At 35.8% G+C, this 19,720-nt stretch overlaps 1 protein-coding gene across 2 annotated transcripts in view; it reads right to left on the minus strand.

The window, feature by feature from the left end:
- LOC135079983 (stearoyl-CoA desaturase-like) overlaps positions 1–19,720 on the minus strand; it is a 49,019-nt gene that overhangs the window by 11,785 nt on the left and 17,514 nt on the right. For both annotated transcript variants that reach the window (XM_063974652.1, XM_063974642.1), the window contains one exon: positions 7,156–7,614. In XM_063974652.1, coding sequence (XP_063830722.1) covers positions 7,156–7,381 — 226 coding nt within the window. In that variant the 5' untranslated portion in view covers positions 7,382–7,614. Of the gene's footprint in view, positions 1–7,155; positions 7,615–19,720 lie in introns of those variants that run through there.

Below are 19,720 nucleotides of genomic sequence, written 5' to 3' on the forward strand. Positions count from 1 at the left end.
GGACATAGGATAGTTTTTATCCCGGTTTTTTAAACAGGGACGCGCGCGATAAAAAATAACAAAAATGCACGCGGGCGAAGACGCGGGCCGGGCGGAAAGCTAGTTTACATATTATTATAATTATGACATTTACAGGAGGGCGTTACTATCAATACTGGGTTATTTTTATTTATTTATTTACAGAAACCAACAGCGATTAAAAGAAAATATTAGTTACTTAATAGTTCCGATTTTTGCCACTTGACGTTTCAGAATCGTTTGACTGTGCTCAGGTAGGTTATAATTTACAAAAAGTTACTAGGTAGGTACCTACATACATTGTGTTATAATTTTGAGTCTGGGACGTTCCTACAGTTACTTGTCCGTTGAACTATTCGCCGAATGTTTCACGAATTTTAACTCTGCATTACCTTCAGCCTGCGAACTTTTCGACGACGATCGTTTTTCTTGAATAATGTTTTGACAATTCTTATTTAAATTGCTTAAATTCTTATGTTAACCTGTTGTCACTAATGACTTATTACTATTAAATTGTACTAGAATTTATATTTTAACTTATATTGTCCGCAAATACCTAACTTTTAATTGATGTAAAACATCACATTGTTTTATGAACACTACATTTAATTAAGACAGAAATACGTGCTCACAAGCTTCATTATTAGGGTTTCGCTACAAGATAACGAAACCTTTTTAACTGACTTAAAAAACGGAGAGTTATCTCCTTAATTTGTTGAAATAAAATAATTGTATTTGCAGAACAATGTCAAGGTAATACAGGAATTGAGTATCTGAGTCAGTTCCAAACCAAATCATTTAGACAAAAAAAAATTTACAAAAGGGTGATATTATGAATTAATAGTGAGCTCTATGTTTAACATATTCACGTATGTACTTACATGAATTATTAATATTTTTTCAATTGTGTTGTATTTTTAAGACAATAGGTCAAGATCAACAATCTTAAAAGATGTAAGCAACATTAACAATTTTTGCGGTAAAAAAAAACACGACATTTTTTTAAAGGACAAATATAAGATTTTTAAACATCTATTACATGATGAGTTAATCTTAAAGGTTTGTTGATAAGGAATATTTATTCTGAGTTGCACCACCTAACTTTGACCGTAACTAAAACAATAACTGGTGTTTTTTGTATAGAGTTTGACAGATTTTTGACGTTCGTCGAAGTTAAAGTAAGACTAGTATTCGTAAATTTTTGCACACCTGTGTAAGTGCTAGCACTTTGAAAATATAGCAACTAAATTGTGGTGAACCTACTCGTAACACAAGAATTTATTAAGCTTACCACGAGGGGTTAACGACTATTAGTAATTTGTAATATTTACAATCTATACTAATCTATAATAATATCTACAGGGTGTTAGGTAAATTTTAATTTTCATACAAATTGGATTTAAAATTTATTTTGTATGAAAATTTAAAAAAATAAAATGATATCTTTCTGACTTCACCATATCATTTATATGACCATGTTAACATGGGCTAGTGTCGGCTCATATACCCATTTACCTAACACCCTGTATATTAATATTATAAATGCGAAAGTAACTCTGTCTGTCTGTCTCGCTTTCACGCCTAAACCACTGAACCGATTTTGATGAAATTTGGCATAAAGATAGTTCGAGTCCCGGGAAAGGACATAGGATAGTTTATATCCCGGTTTTTGAAAAAGGGACGCGCGCGATAAAGTTTTTCTGTGACAGACAAAACTACACGCGGGCTAAGCCGCGGGCGGAAAACTAGTATTCTATAACAACTGTCTACAGCATTTTTGCGCACGGGTTATGCATAGCTTATTTTTATTGCTTTAATACCTAGAAATAAGAATAACAACAAAAATTTGTTCTGAATTTGCTTTTATGTATAAAAAATAGAAAAAATCATATCAATGAATGTATGAAACATTAACATAGAGATGATTTAATTTGTTGCCAAATATTTTTTTTCTTTCTTTCTTTCATTCTTTCTAATTATTAAAACATACCAAACATCCATTTAAGATTCATTCTCACAAGAGAAAATTTAAAATAGAGTCCAAATATTTATTAAAAATGAAAAGTTCTAATTTCCTGTCATGTTCCATAGAAGATTTTTCTCATAAAAATCTAACTCTATCATGCTTTCAGTATACTGGCCTTGGTAACGTCGTCTCTCAAATCCCACTATATTTTGATGAAAGCGTGACCCTTGTTCTTGCGAATAAGCCCCCATAATTATCTATAAATATATCCCAATGAGAATGTGACGTGCATCTTTAGAGACATTCTACTATGAAGATGGAAAATTCAAATCGCTATAACTCTTTAAAAAGCAAATATTTTCGATTTGTAATCGCATTTTTTTATATAAATTTTCTTATATAATCAGAATATAATAAGTAAAATCCATGCGCAAAAAAAATTTTTTTTTTTTTGTTGTCCGGTGTTATCAAAAGTTATCACGGGTGATGCAAAGAAAGTCTACAGAACCCTTCATTTCGGAAACGACTCGCACTTGGTGGATTTTATTATTTATTGTTGCAATCAACGTACAATAGGTGTATGATGACACCAACGGCAATCAATTTCAAGGTAAGCATTAAATGCATTATTTCTTATTTATCAGAAATGGGCTAAGGAATGCAAAACATACATTTTGAGGTAGGTTGCGAAATGAGCCTAAAATTATATGTTCATTTGAATTTCGATCAATTGGCAATTGGCAAAATTCGTATCGGAAAACGCAGCGTGGGACGTCCACCCACAAGGTGGACCGACGACATCATAAAGGTAGCAGGAAAGCGCTGGAGGCAGGCCGCTACCAACCGGGCAACATGGAAAGCATAGGGGGAGGCCTATCTTCAGCAGTGGACGTCCTATGGCTGAGATGATGATGATGATGATGGATTTGATAACCCACGGATATGAAGGCTTTTCAAGTTTTAATTTAGGTAATTTTGTAAATTAAAAGTAATGACAATGGTTGGAAAGCACCATTAAAGCTGAGTTGCACCATCTTACTTTAACTTTGACAAACGTCAAAAATCTGTCAAACTCCATACAAAAAACACCGGTTAACGTTATAGTCTTATAGTTACGGTCAAAGTTAGGTGGTGCAACCCAGCCTTAGGCTTCTTACTTTAACAAATTTCAAAAAGTCCGTGGAACTCCGTACAAAAACACCGGTTAAGGTTATTGTCACGGTTAAAATAAGGGGTGCAACTCAGCCTTAGATGTTTTTGTCGCACTTTTAGATAGGAAGCGATCTCTTTTTAGATAACCCGAGAATAGTACTTACAGTATCAATAAAATATGTATATTTTTTTAAAGAATTAGCGTTAGCCCCTCGTGTTAAGCTAAATAAGCTTGTGTTACGAGTGGGCTCACCACAATAGTCGAGCGGCGGTGGGATTCGAACCCGCGTTCCTCGGATCTCGAGTCGGCCACTCCGACCCCTTCACCGTTCGGCTATCGTGGCTAAAATGCATAAATGGCACAAGTAATTTTATGAACTAGCTCTTTTTAACAATTATTATAAAAAACTTTCAACTGAATTGGAATTCTCCTCTTTTGGATTGCGACCCGCCTGAAAATCAAATCCGTACTTAAACTCTTGAGGGAGAGAGACTTCAACCCATTGGTTCCCAAACACAGGCGGGAAAGACCTAAGGGGGGCGCGGGTAGAGTTGTAAATTGACTGAATCTGACCGGTCAAATTCAGTCAATTTGACTCAATATTACTGTACTACCACCGAATAATTTATTTATTTAGGTACCCAATTTATATGCAATTTTAAATGAACGAACGTTAATTTGTAAAAAATTAAGAGAGAATAAGACTTCATCAAAGTTCACGTGCGCGGCGATGCGACATTGCCATTCACCTATAATGCACGTGAGCGGGGCACGAGCGGGGTGCGGGGTGATTGCGTAGGGAAAGAAAGAGAGCACAATAACTTTTTTATTTCAATTAAGTAACATGACTTTTATCAATCACAAAATCTAAGAAAAAACTTAAAAAAGTACTAAACTAATTACTGAAATGAAATTGACCGAAATTGACCGTTTTTGACAGTTTATGACTTGTTTTTGACCAATTTGACCGTAAATGACGGTCAGTCAAATTCAGCCGCTTTAGTCATTTTCAACACTAGACGCGGGCCATCTGTGTACTTAAGGCTTGGTATTTCTGCTAAAGTAGGTATTTCACGCTGTCAAAATCTGCGCGCGCAATACTTCGCCGAAGACAGCGCGCCAAAGAGCTCTCGCGGCTACACAGTATAAAAATACCAGTTGGTTAGGTTAGGTTGACTTCCTTCCGTTCAAGCGTCACACTCACAACACTTTCTAATACAAATCATATCCAAGTGATACAAATTAAAACACCTTTCAGAATTTTTGGGAATATATTTTAGAATCAAATAAATATAAAATAATATAACTGCCAAAGTAAACACGGTTCAAAGAGGCGTGGCATCACCCGACCTTCCGGAAGTTCCGCGCCGGCCAAAAGAATTTCAAGATTACGTCACCCGACCTATCGGTAGGTCATTTAATGATCAGTTCATCAGAAAAACATTATATGATCAGTTACTCGTAGTAGCGATTATTTAGAGCTTGGATAATAAATTATAGTTGTTGCAATTCACGAAACTTTGCATGTGGTTAATTACATTAATCAGTACACGCATCAATTTTGTTCACTCTTTTTGTTTATTAATAAATAAAAATATCATACTAAAATTGCATACATATTTGTTTGTATTGGTCTGGGTGTTTTCTTTCCATAATTTATGTACAACGTATTACGGGGCTCTGTATCGAAAATCACTATGAGCATCACACTCGGTTACCTGGCGCAGGCACCCGCTCTGAGCACTCATGGGAGTTTATGCAGAGGTTGCTAGAGTTTGACTTTGAGCTTTGTTTATAGGCATTACGAAGCAGATTTTGATGGGAAACTGCACTGTCTTGAATTCGAAAGGGTAATTTGACGGTGTTAGGGGAATTCTAGGAATAAATGCAGAGCCTCCTCATTGAGATTGAGACATTTCAATTTGAGATTTCACTTGACATTGATTGCAATCTGACATGGAGTTATCAAACACTTGTAAAAATAAAAAGTAATTAAATCAAAAGCAGTAAGTATCTACACTGGTCATCATAAAAATCGACCCACCCGCGACAGGCACTTTCAAACGTATGCATCCCCACTTCCCACCAATATTACTATACTATATTACCATTTAAAAGCCTAGTTCTAAACTTCATTTCATTAAAGGAAAGGTTTTTACCCCAAAAATGTGTCTGTAGAAGAATCCAGAGTCACTTCTTCAAAAAATAGGTAGTTACGCTTGAACCAACTTTTATGGCTATAAAACTGTTAAGTTGGAATTAATCGCTATCCATCTGTTACAGAGGACACGTGAGATCATTATTTGGTTTTATAACCATAAAAATTGGTCTAATTGATCCGCTAGTTTATAATAGGTAGCTTTCCCTCCGCAACCTTATTGGTATTCCATGTATGTGTCTTTTAACTGATTTCTGTTACACATTTCATGTAAAATTTGTCCAGTTATAACTCCATTTACATCTGCATCTGTAAACAAGGGTTCATGTTCTCCAGCCCAGATGCCGAGTAAACAGAATCGTCTTTCAGTGACGTGCAGCTGCCCCTATATTTGACCCACTGACCTAATTTTTTATTATTTATTTGTATCAGTGTCAGTGTCTTCTAAAGAGTAGACGATTGTATGTAGGTACTATTAAAATGTAATTTTAGCTCATTGGTTTTGTCTCATATTTGAGGAATGTACTATGTATCATGAGTAGAGTCTTCGTTTAAAAGGATGCGAACGATTTAAATTTCAATAGGTAGACAAAATTGATAATATTCTTAATTATCAAAAATTTTAGCTTTCTCCAGTAGCACTGATATTATTATACTGTGACGCATCAAAGTCATCATTGTCAAAAATATTGACAAATCGCGAACTGTCACGGCCATAAAACTGACACGCGTCCGTCCTCCGTAAGCGCCACCGCGCGACTGATTGAGATTGTCCAAGCCGTCATGGACGATTTTTTCCACATTTTTTAACATAGTAACTAAATAAGACGCAATATAAAAATTTCATCCGTTAAAAGCCCTCAAGTTATTTCTGAACTTTAGTTTAGTAAAAGATTTAGAATCTCAAATCGCTTATTTTAAAAATAAAACCATAAATAGAAAACGAATAGAGGTAACTTTGGGAATTTATTCTATCGAGTCAACTTCATCAAATCGTGTTTCCATCCGTTAATAGCCCTAGAAAATATCCTCAACTATGCTCAATAAAAATCTTAGCCTTTAATTTTACTGTTTAGTACCTCAAAAATGATAAATGAAAACCTCATTTTCGCCATTTTCTCTGCTACCCGGCCTTCCGCTGAAAGAATGCATTCCAGGCTGCTCGATACGATCAATAATAATCTTGACTGGAGGAGAGGGGGCGCGGATTTTTTTGTGTGGTCGAAAGTGGACGCGTCTCAAATAAGTTTGGGAACTAATGCTTTAACCATTGGAGTGAAAACTGCTATTCTGTATGTACCGACTATAATTATTGATTCAAAGAGATTTTAAAGTATTACTTTCGACCGGTAATAATATAGTTGTACTATTAGTAACTTTCATCTTGATTTTGCTAAACTACTAGGTAATATTCATTTTCCAAATTTAAGTCAGCTAAAGTTACTTCATAAATTGTGTATCTCTCTTTGAAAGTTCTGTCAAACTGACAGTTCCGTCTCGGTTTCGGAGATAAGCAGCTTTGTGGGTTGAAGTTGTGGGTTCGAATTACACTTTAGGTAATTAGATTTTTTCAAGTTATTAAAAATTTAGTTGAGATGCGACTCTTAAATGCTATTCTTTAATAACTACAGATTTAAGTTATTTTTGACTTTACAAACAGACATCAATTTATTTATTTTTATACTGTACTAGCAGTCGCCCCGGCTTCGCACGGGTAGATTAGATAGGCATTTAACGAAAACCATGAAAATTATATATGGAATTTTTTTTTTCATAAATCTAAATCATGAAAATCGGTTCAGCCGTTCTCGAGTTATAACTGTTCGAACAAACCCGACTTTAGTAGAACAAAAAACTTACCCCAAATTATCGACGCGATTTTTACATTTCCTCCCAACACCAAAAGTAGTCCAGTGATCGCTCCAATGTGCATGACAACGTATACCATAACAATCGGCCATATTATTCTGTGGGTATACGAGTAATCTGTGCCTACAATCGTCAGTTCACCTTCTGTGTCCTCTGGCTTGTCATCCTCCGATTTGTCTTGAAGATCGTAAGGGTTGGTGGCGTCTATGTCTGCCATGTTTGGCTGGGAGTCAAAAAGTAATGACAGATGTGCACGTGCATCGATGCCTTTATAGCGATAGGTTTACGCGGCGAGGTTTTACCTCAAGCTGTTGTTTGGTGTTAACTCGGACAAATATTAAAATGACTGTTTGTTGTCGAACTTAAGTGTTGCTGTTTAAAATTTTTTGAACTTCGCATGGAATTGGTTACAGTCAGTTCTCTCTCTTGGGCAGATCTCTACATCGATGTCTGAAAAAATTAGAAAGCATTGATATTCTATGCAATTCTATATTAAGTCTGACTTACGCCCGTATTCACAAATGAATCTTGCATCTTTTGTCTAACTTTCATCGATTTTCATGGAGTCGATGCTAAGTGAAGCACCAATCGAACGCGCAGCGTTGAATAGAGCTCTGTGATTGGTTCTTGTGTCACCCTGTGCGTCCACGCGCACTGTTTGTGAATACGGGCGTTAGTCATTGGCGTCTCTAGAGTCATTTTTCATGGGGTCTTGACCCTTGACATGACAGTACCATCTTTGAATTGGTAGTCCAAGATCCTGGGGTGGGACTATTCTAGAGTTGACTGACACGCATAGAACGCAAGAATGACTTGCATAGAATCGTATTACTTTTGTCTATGCTTGGTCTCGTCTAGAAGATTGACTGGAAGTACTGGAACTTAATGTACTTTAGCCGTAACACAACATATGTTTCCTATGTTTGTTAATTTGGACTCTCGACTCAAATATTGAATCACTCGGTTCTCCGTCACATCGTCAGAGTCATAATACTTCAATAATGTTTATTGCACCAACTATACTACCTTTCTTGCAGTTTTCAGGCTATTTTCTAATGCAAATATTTATTTCCGTACTAATGTTATTTATTAGGTTTAGGTTATTGACCTGTTAAGATAGTATAAGTTCGTGAAAATAAATAAATATATTTCGCAAGGTCATATTAGAATAAAGTAGCTACTTATGACTTTTAGATACTTTTATGGTATTGCAAAAAATAATTAGGTTACCTAATGGTCTATAAAAAAAATACAGGGTATTATTTTGGGACCGATGTCAAAATACCCTAATAAAACTTCCAAAATTCCGAGTAGTCTTGCGTTTTGCGGTTTGCTTCTACGTCAGAGTGTTAACCTCAGATGCAAGAAATGACGTCATATATTCTGTTGGTGACACTATTAATTTTATTTGGTTGCAAGATGTAGGAAAGTTTTTGGATTGTACTTAGACAAATCTTTCATTTTCATTTACTTATCGTGGATTTTTCTCTTAAGTAAAAGGGTAAAAGGTAAAAGACTATGCGAACATTAGGACTTCTCAACTTTCTGAGCTTTGCTGACCTTCAAATTCAAATATTTATGTAAAGTAAATACAATATACGAATACATATATTTATTTGCACAATTTTATTAGTGATAGGTACCTTTCTTTTGAAAATAGTTAATTTCACACTCGCACTGCGACAAAACAAAAATCTATTGTTGGTAGGCAACTAAAGAATTGTACAAACAAGATTTTTAACTCTCGGTTATTTATTCAGATTTATTTAAAAGAAACAATGTAAAAAATACATTAAAAATCAGAAAAGTATATAATCTAAAGCTTACTGTCAGAAAATAGAAGTTACAGTATGGCCGTTTGGAAAGATAAGATAGTTGTTGCAATGGAGAAGTTTCGTGATGTTGAATTATTATTTTCATTCAAAATTGAATTAATATTGATTAGTAGATTTCACTAAATGGGATTAAAATATAGACCAAAACTAAAAAGCCTTATGTCAAAAAAGGTTACAATTTTACTAAGAAAGAATCTTGAGTGACCCTCGCTGAAAAATTAAATTTCCAAATATTCCAATTTTTATGGAACTTATTAGTTTATTTTTAGGAGTTTTATATTAGTGTAGTAGGTAGACGTTATTATTAATAAGGATATCTAGCTAGACATAGTATTAGTGGTACTAGTATTATTCTAGAAGGCATCAGACACTAAAACGGATGTTTAAATTAACTACATATTTAGCAGTTTTTAAGAATAATCTTTTTTTTTATAATGGTACATCTGTGACGTCAAACTGTTTTTAATACTATTTTTAATTTGCAATGTTTGTATAAGTAGACAAGTTTTCAGTTGTAAACACTTAGTTGACTAAGTACCTACCTTTTTTTTACGTCGGGAAATGCTTTGCGCATATCCACCTGGTCGATGGGGACGGCTAGTGGGTTATGTGGGACTCTCCCCGCCTACCCACTAAAGGCGGGGCCTACCCACTAAAGGCGGGGCCTACCCACTAAAGCCCGACGGTTTCCACCAGAGCCCAAAGAAACGGAGCCGCGAGTTATTGTCCAACTTGGACATTCATCCGCAGCTCCGTCTCAGGCTAGAGGCTCGCTCACGAGCAAGCCTCATCCAGTTGTTTTTTTTATAGAGGTTTTCTCCTCGACGACAGACAGGACCCCCGGCCCGCCGTAGCGGGTTACGGTCTGCTCCATGCCGCTGCTCCGGCAGCTCTGCTGATCAGAAAAGTACCGAGAGCGGCCCTCTGGTTCAGGTTCTGTTACAAGTAAATGCTCTAGCTAGTCTATCTACAGGGTGGAAACGATAAGTGATTTCACTCGATTATTTCTAAACTATACAATACAGGGTGTTAGGTAAATGGGTATATGAGCCGACACTAGCCTATGTTAACATGGTGATATAAATGGTATGGTGAAGTCAGAAAGGACATCATCCATTTTGGTCCAAAATCAAAAGTGCCGGCCAAAAAATAAAAGTGCTGTATTCTGATAGAATACGTCCGTCTTAGCATTTATTACTATGGCACCAAAGCTGTAGCACCCCTGTGCATCGTAGTATTTGAGTTCTAAAAATATATGAAACGACTGACTTTGATCTCAAATACTACGACGCACAGTGGTGCTACAGCTTTGGTGTCATAGTAACAAATGCTAAGGCGGACGTATTCTGTCAGAATACAGTACTTTATTTTTTATTGGCCGACATTTTTGATATTGAACAAAAAATGTATGAATCGTCGATGAATTTTAGATCTCAAATACTCGACGCACAGTGGTGCTACAGCTTTGGTGCCATAGTAACAAATGCTAAGGCGGACGTATTCTGTCAGAATACAGCACTTTTTTTTTATTGGCCGACACTTTTGATTTTGAACAAAAAATGTATGAATAGTCGATGACTTTTAGATCTCAAATACTCGACGCACAGTGGAGCTACGGCTTTGGTGCCATAGTAACAAATGCTAAGGCAGACGTATTCTGTCAGAATACAGCACTTTTTTTTGTTGGCCGGCACTTTTGATTATGGACCAAAAATATATGAAACGTGGATGATGTCCTTTGATATCATCATTTTATGTTTTTAATTTTCATACAAAATAAATTTTATAAAATCCGATTTGTATGAAAATTAAAATAATTAAAATGAAGATATCAATTTTCTGACTTCATCATACCATTTATATGACCATGTTAACATGGGCTAGTGTCGGCTCATAAACCCATTTACCTAACACCCTGTATATCGAAAGTCTCGTTATCTACTGATCTTATTTATAAGTGCTTCACGAGCTCTATCAAAGGATATCAATAACAGGTTACAGAATAAACTGGGTCTCTCCAAAAATGTAGTGTTTGCATTTTTGTTGCAAAACAACACGTTTTACTAATACATAAGGTGCAAAATTGAACGTTTATAATGCACAAAATTAGAATCACAAAATTATATGTATCAAAAGTATATCGTAACTTACGTGAGTAAAACATCTAAGTGTAAAGGCAGCCTAAGAAATAGCGCTCGGCGGCTGTATTTTAGTTTGTGTTATCATGTAAATAGGTTACCTTTAAACTTAAAAAAAAAAACATAAATAAAATAAATTAATAAATATCCTTGGACATTTTACACTGCGCTTCTAGTCCCAAACTAAGCAAAGCTTGTACTATAGGTACTAGACAACGGATATAAATAAGTAGTTTTTTAATTTCACGCTTGGTTGACAGATTGTTAAAATCTTTACGATATTTTGTTACCATGTTATTATTTGCACGTACTTATTACGAACGTCATTCGGCGCGTTTTTTATTTGCAGACGTAGGTATTACCACAACTAGCGGACTCGGCGAACTTCGTATCGCCTATGTTCATCAGGTACAATTAGGATTCTAATGGTGAAAGATTTTTCAAATCGGTCCAGTAGTTTAGGAGCCTATTCAATCTTTCCTCTAATATTAGTATAGATAAAGCTCTTGGCTTGCATCTCATCTGATGGAAAGAAGACCAAGTTGAAGGTGCTTCACCCTAAATCCTCAACCACAGAGGAACTGGCTATGTTACCTCCGACTGACGAAACAACAATTGCTGTTAACATTATTATTATTGCGATAGACTTGAATAAGATGGTGGTAGACTTGAATAAGATGGTGGTAGACTTGAATAAGATGGTGGTAGACAACCCAAAGAAGATATTTTTGCCCCCACTGAATTGAACCCGGGACTTCTGGATCTGTGACAGATAATTTTCACTACACCACAAAAGCTGTTATTAATAATCACTATAATAAAGCGAAAGGTCACTGACTGACTCACTCACTTAACACGAAATCTCAGAAACTACAAGTTCTAGGAGTCTCAAATTTTGCATGGGGGTTCCTTTTAGAACGTAAATTTTGGTCTTAGTGAGCACCTAGCTCAATAAGACGGGATTTTCCAAAATTCAACTCCTAAGGGGTAAAACGGGATCCACGCATACGAAGTCGCGGGCGGCTAGCTGCTAGTTTTTTATAAAAATTAACTGATGGTAATCGCTTTTGTTCTTAGTTTTATTCATCATCATAATTTCAGTCGTAGGACGTACCCTGCATATGCCTCCCCCAATGATTTTCTTATTGACCGGTTGGTAGCGGCCTGCATCCAGCGCCTTCCTACCTTTTTTACCTACCTTGCCCATTGCCACTTTAGCTTGCTAATCTTTCGGGCTATGTCAACGATTAAATTAGAGATGTAAATTGACTGAATCTGACCGGTCACGATGGCCAAATACCATAAATGACAGGTCATAAACGGTCAAATTCAGTCAATTTGGCTCAATATTACTGTACTACCACCGAATTATTTATTTATTTAGGTACCCAATTTATATGCAATTTTAAATGAAGAAACGTTATTTTGTATTAAAATAAAAGAGAATAAGACGTCATCAAAGTTCACGTGCGCGGCGATGCGACATTGCCATTTACCTATAATGCACGTGAGCGGGGCACGAGCGGGGTGCGGGGCAATTGCGTAGGGAAAGAAAGAGAGCACAAATAAATTATTACAACTTATTCAATTTAGATGTTGTAAACTTTTTATCAATAACAAAATCTAAGAAAAAACTTAAAAAAGTACCTACTAAAAATTACTGAAATCAAATTGACCGACCATTTTTGACAGTTTATGACTTGTTTTTGACCGTTTTTGACCATTTTGACCGTAAATGACGGTCAGTTAAATTCAGCCGCTTTATTCATTTTCAACAGTATCAACGACTTTAGTTCGTTTGCGGATCTCCTAATTTCTGATTCGATCTCGTGAAGAAATTAAAACTCAAATAACGAAAGTAAAGATTTGCTTTTAACTTATTGCTATTTAGGTCACGGTCGATGCTGACGCTGCAGGATGTACGAGTGGTGTAAACATAAACGCGAAAAACATGTCTAGGTCTCTTTGTTTTCTGTATTTTGTATTCTTAACATTTTTCAAAGCCTTGATCTGTCTATTTTAAGTGACTGACTGATGGTGACTGAGTTTGTTCCGGCGTTTCTTCTCAGCACTTGCCATAATTATGTTTGTCTCGAAGCGCTGGTAGGGCCCAAAAGATAAGGAGACATGTAAAGTGCCCCATAAGGTCTACCTTTTCTTTTTTTATTATTTAAATTTTGACGTTCATAAGTGCCACTTGTGGTCTAAACTGAATAAAGATTTTTGATTTTGATTTTGACTTTAGTCATTGTATTATACTGCACCAGGTTCAGTCATCATCATCATCATCATCATCTCAGCCATAGGACGTCCACTGCTGAACATAGGCCTCCCCCAATGCTTTCCATGTTACCCGCTACCAACCGGGTAACATGAAAAGCATTGGGGGAGGTTCAGTAACTTGGAGGAAAAACATTAGATATTTATTTATTTATTTATTTGATCTCAGTAAAAAACTCAGTAAAACTCATTTATTTCTGTAAGTAGGCTTTAAAAAAGCACTTTTACACGTCCCGGTATTAACTCTACCACTGCTTCAGGACAATAAATGGGCCAGTGCTGAGAAGAAGCAGCGCAAGAAACTCAGACACTATTGTCAGCCTCTTTTTCAAAGGTTTACAGGTTTTCAAAATATAGTTATAAATATTTATGCGAGCTAGGCAGTTACGCATCCCAAACATTTTTATCTTTTAAATAATCATCGACTTTATAGTAGCCCTTTTTCATTAAGGTACTTTTAATATGTGCTTCGAATTTATGAATGGGTAGTTCTACAACAGTTTGTGGTAATTTATTAAATAATTTAATACATTTCCCCATAAATGAATTCCCAATCTTATGCAGTCTGAAATTTGGAACGGCAAGTTTATTTTTGTTTCTTGTATTAAAGTTATGCAAATCGCTCTTTTTCGTGAATTGCTCTATATTTTTGCCAACATATAAAAGGTTTTCATAAATGAACTGTGAAGCTACTGTCAGTATGTTAATTTCCTTAAAAAAACTCACTCAATTTCCTTAAAAAAACCACACATTTCCTCAAAAAAGGATCACCAACAAGGTTACATTGAGGCTTCACAAAAGTAACTATAAAAATGACACTTGTTAAATGCAATGTTAATTATGTTAAATGTTAATTATAGGTGAAAACATCATGCGTTAGAGACTAAAGCAACAGCAATTAGGGGTTAAAAACTGAAAATATGGTGTAAAGAAGTCCCTATGCTTGTTCAAATCGGTGAGATTTGTCCAAGCATGTGGACTTGTATTTACGTAAACTAAGGAAAAAAATATCAACGTCAACATCAATATTGACGGAGTTCCCTTTGCATGATGGAACAGTCAGAGCTTCATATTTATATTACTAGCGGCCGCCCGGGACTTCGTACGTGTGGATCCCGTTTTACCCCCTTAGGAGTAGAGTTTCGTAAACTCCTTTCTTAGCGGATACCTAGCCTACGTCATAACATCTACCTGCATGCCAAAGGATGATGGGCACCAATGAATGGAAAGTGGTACCCGCTCCAATAGCCATAACCAATATATATTTCAAAAGGTATTTAGATGTAGGAAAATGTCTGCTATGGGGCCAGTTCTAATTCACGTTTTGAAAGCAGTAATTCCACTAAGTATTAAGTATAAATGAAAATTAACACATCATCCATGTATACGAATATGTACCTACTATGACTACAATCTATTAATGTAACTAAAAGAATTTTAATTTTCATACAAAATACATTTTATAAAATCCGATTTGTATGAAAACTAAAATAATTAAAATGAAGATATCAATTTTCTGACTTCACCATACCATTTATATGCCCATGTTAACATGGGCTAGTGTCGGCTCATATACCCATTTACCTAACATCCTGTATATTAAGGCTTGGTATTTCTGCTAAAGTAGGTATTTCGCGCTGTCTAAATCTGCGCGCGCAATTCTTCGCCGAAGACAGCGCGCCAAATAGCTCTCGCGGCTACACAGTATAGAAATACGCAGTTTAGAAATACGCAGTTGGTTAGGTTAGGTTGACTTCCTTCCGTTCAAGCGTCACACTCACAGCACTTTCTAATACAAATCATATCCAAGTGATACAAATTAAAACAACTTTCAAAATTTTTGGGAACATATTTTAGAATCGAATAAATATAGAATATAACTGCCAAAGTAAACACGGTTCAAAAAGGCGTGGCGTCACCCGACCTTCCGGAAGTTCCGCGCCGGCTAAAAGAATTTCAAGATTACGTCACCCGACCTATCGGTAGATCCTCGGGAGCTTGAGCGATTGGAAAAACATTTTATGATCAGTTACTCGTAGTAGCGATTATTTAGAGCTTGGATAATAAATTATAGTTGTTGCAATTCACAAAGCTTTGCATGTGGTTAATTACATTAATCAGTACACGCATCAATTTTGTTCAGTCTTTTTGTTTATTAATAAATAAAAATATCATACTAAAATTGCATACATGTTTGTTTGTATTGGTCTGGGTGTTTTTTTCCATAATTTATGTATAACGTATGTACGGGGCTCTGTATCGAAAATCACTATGAGCAATAAGCATCACACACGGTTACCTGGAGTGCATTACCGCAGCAACATTTTTATAAATGTTGTGCTTTAGAGAGTCGAGAGTATAGCAGATAATTAGTCCATCGTGAGCAGAAATTTGTCCACTAATAGCAAAATTCGTTCAAATTATAGTTTTAAAGTTATTAGGAAAAAACAGATTTTGCTGGGGTAACGTTTCAAACATTACCCTGGCAAAATTTTTTTTGAAAGTCGTTCTATCCCGGAACCAAATACATGGATAGATAGCTCTTGTTGCGTAGTAATTTGTCCACGAATAGCAAAATTTAAGTTATTTAGAATTTTGCTGGGGTAATGTTTTGTGATGTCCCAGATCTCGTAAATGGCTCAACGCAGAAGTTTGAAAAAAATACCAATGATAGACCTTGATATGTCCAAATTAGTTCAAATATTAGTCATTGATTTGAATGATAAACACCAGTGTAATTAAAAGATTTCGAAAATCAGATAAAACGGATTTGTGAGTAAACCAGTACTCTTACAATCGAATAAAAAGGTGTAGCATGTACCCTTGGTACACTTTTATAACCACAGTAAATATAAATGATGTGGCTTTGCGCAAAAGAGAGATTTCAAGAAATCTAATTTATTTTAACAGTCTACTTTCGTGGCCGAATACGCGATTCCCTTATAACAAGGGAACATGGCATACAATGGACAAATTAAAATGTTCCTTGAATAAGCTATCCTGTTAATTTCAGCTTTATTTTATGACTTATAAGAAAGTTATCGAACTGCAAAAAAATATCAGGAATTCTTCTATAAGCCGACCAAATTATAAAGGTTACAAAAAAGCGACCGTTCCATACATAAGGCTTGCCATCTTAAATGAACGGTATAATATCGAGGTTTCGTCAGTACAGTTGCGAACAAAGGTGTTTGTGTAGTGTAATTGAGTTGAGAGGTCAGATTATTGAAATAATAAAACGAACATTTTATTTTTTAAATACATTTTAAAAATAATTTACATTACAGATAACAATGAGAGGATGACATTGCAAGGTGGTGCCAGTCCAGTCTTAAATCCGTTGATATATGCTGCATCTGCCATGTTTTTGGCTAAAAGATTCTTCTATCTTGCAGTTTAGACTTTTATTACAGACCTCAGACAGTATTTTTGGAAAACTTTTACGCATGGTGGAGGAAGGGACGCTCTAGAGACTCAAGTCTAGAAGGAGTCACATGAACTCCAAGATTTAAATCCGTTGACATCTGCTGCATCTGCCATCTTTTTGGCTAGAAGATTCTTCTATCTTGCAGCTTAGACCTTTAGCTACAGACCTTAGACAGTATTTTTGAAACATTCTTACGCATGGTGGAGGAAGGGACGCTCTAGAGCAGTGGTTCTTAACCGGTGGTCCGCGGACCACTGGTGGTCCCTGGAGGCATTCCAAGTGGTCCACGATGTGCACTTGCACACCTTGGTCAAAACCACTTTTAACTGATTTTTGCAGTCAAACTGGTTTTGACCGATTATGAGGTGGTCCCTGACAAGACAGAAATTTGGTAAAATGGTCCCTCATGACTTAAAGGTTAAGAACCACTGCTCTAGAGACTCAAAACTACAAGGATACACATGAACTCCAGTTTTAAATCCGTTGATAACTGCTGCATCTGCCATGTTTTTGGCTATACGATTCTTCTATCTTACGGCTTAGACCTTTAGCTACAGACCTTAGATAGTATTTTTGTGAAAATTCTTACGCATGGTGGAGGAAGGGACACTCTAGACACTCAAGTCTACAAGGAGTTACATCAACTCCAGTTTTAAATCCGTTGACATCTGCTGCATCTGCCATCTTTTTGGTTAGAAGATTCTTCCATCTTGCAGCGTAGACCTTTAGCTACAGACCTTAGACAGTATTTTTGTGAAAATTCTTACGCGTGGTGGAGGAAGGGACGCTCTAGACACTCAAGTCTACAAGGAGTCACATGAACTCCAGTTTTAAATCCGTTGACATCTGCTGCATCTGCCATCTTTTTGGCTTGAAGATTCTTCTATCTTACAGCTTAGACCTTTAGCTACAGACCTTAGACAGTATTTTTTATTATTTACTAGCTGACCCGGCGAACTTTGTTCCGCCTTAATGGCAATAAATAAGCAGACTTTTTTTTTTATTTCGAACGGAATAAAAAGTATCCTATGTCCTTCTCCTGGCTCTAAACTACCTCCCTGACAATTTTCAGCTAAATCGGTTCAGCCGTTCTTGAGTTATAAGTGGTGTAACTAACACGACTTTCTTTTATATATATATATAAGATATAAGATATAAGATTTGTGTCAGTGTGCTCTTCTAAAGAGTGTAAGTCGATTGTATGTAGGTACTATTAAAATGTAATTTTAACTCATTGGTTTTGTCTCATATTTGAGGAATGTACTATGTATCATGAGTAGAGTCTTCGTTTAAAAGGATGCGAACGATTTAAATTTCAATAGGTAGACAAAATTGATAATTTTTAATTATCAAAAATTTAAGCTTTCTCCAGTAACACTGATATTATTATACTGTAACTCATCAAAGTCATCATTGTCAAAAATATTGACAAATCGCGAACTGTCACGGCCAAAAAACTGACACGCGTCCGTCCTCCGTAAGCGCCACCGCGCGACTGATTGAGATTGTCCAAGCCGTCATGGACGATTTTTTCCACATTTTTTAACATAGTAACTAAATAAGACGCAATATAAAAATTTCATCCGTTAAAAGCCCTCAAGTTATTTCTGAAATTTAGTTTACTAAAAGATTTAGAATCTCAAATCGCTTATTTTAAAAATAAAACCATAAATAGAAAACGAATAGAGGTAACTTTGGGAATTTATTCTATCGAGTCAACTTCATCAAATCGTGTTTCCATCCGTTAATAGCCCTAGAAAATATCCTCAACTATGCCCAATAAAAATCTTAGCCTTTAATTTTACTGTTTAGTACCTCAAAAATGAAAAATGAAAACCTCATTTTCGTCATTTTCTCTGCTACCCGGCCTTAAGATAAATTAAAAAACTTTCTTTTTTGACCTATCACACTGTCACACGGTCGGTTACGGCGCGCAGTGATATGATTTTATCGATGATTTTAGACGACAAACGTATAGGTGTATCACGTAAAATCGATATAATGGCGCGCATCCTAAGCCTATTGGTCATATTTATACTTATAATAAATCTGTAGAGAGGTCAATTCTGTACATGAAATATATTTTCAAAATAACTATCAGGGGGTGATTGGTGATCGATACTGATGCCAAAAATGCAATCAGTAAAATTTTTGTCTGTCTGTCTGTATGTTCCTTGTAGAAACGAAAACTACTCGACGGATTTTAACGAAACTTGGTACAATTATTCTTCATACTCCTGGGCAGGTTATAGTATACTTAGGAATTCCCACGGGAACAGGAATTTGCGGGAAAATCTTTTTGTATGAAAAATCTGAACCGCTTAAGTTAGCATTGGCATGCTACCTTAGTAAACTTAAAACTTAGTTACAACAGGATATTGCAAAATTCCCACGGGAATGGGAGTTAGCGAGAAAAAAACATTTTTAAGAAAAAATTTAAACCGCGTAAGATAGATGAAGGGGGTAAAACGGGATCCACGCGTACGAAGACGCGGGCGGCCGCTAGTTTGTAAAAAAAATTGCAACCTTTTCACATTTATTTATTATTATTTATTTATTCATGAATAGAACGGTAGTACCAATTACACTATTCAAACAAGACGTAACAAAGCTCAGAATAACATTTAAGTAATTAAAAACAATTTAACTTAACTTAATTTAGGAAAAGTACATAAATCAGATGCGATTATTTTCACAGTAGCCCAAACATTCTGCTAGTAACGTACTCCACCCCTCTGCAAATACGTCACATTTTGGGTTTTGGTCCAGGAAACGATTGAGAGCACTTAATGTACGTGGTATAAGATACCACGAGACACATACTCGTATTATGTTGTTCTCTTATATTACGTTCATTAGTATTCAGAAACTAATGT

Source organism: Ostrinia nubilalis, chromosome 2 (genome assembly GCF_963855985.1).
Source record: "Ostrinia nubilalis chromosome 2, ilOstNubi1.1, whole genome shotgun sequence".
Taxonomy (NCBI): domain Eukaryota; kingdom Metazoa; phylum Arthropoda; class Insecta; order Lepidoptera; family Crambidae; genus Ostrinia; species Ostrinia nubilalis.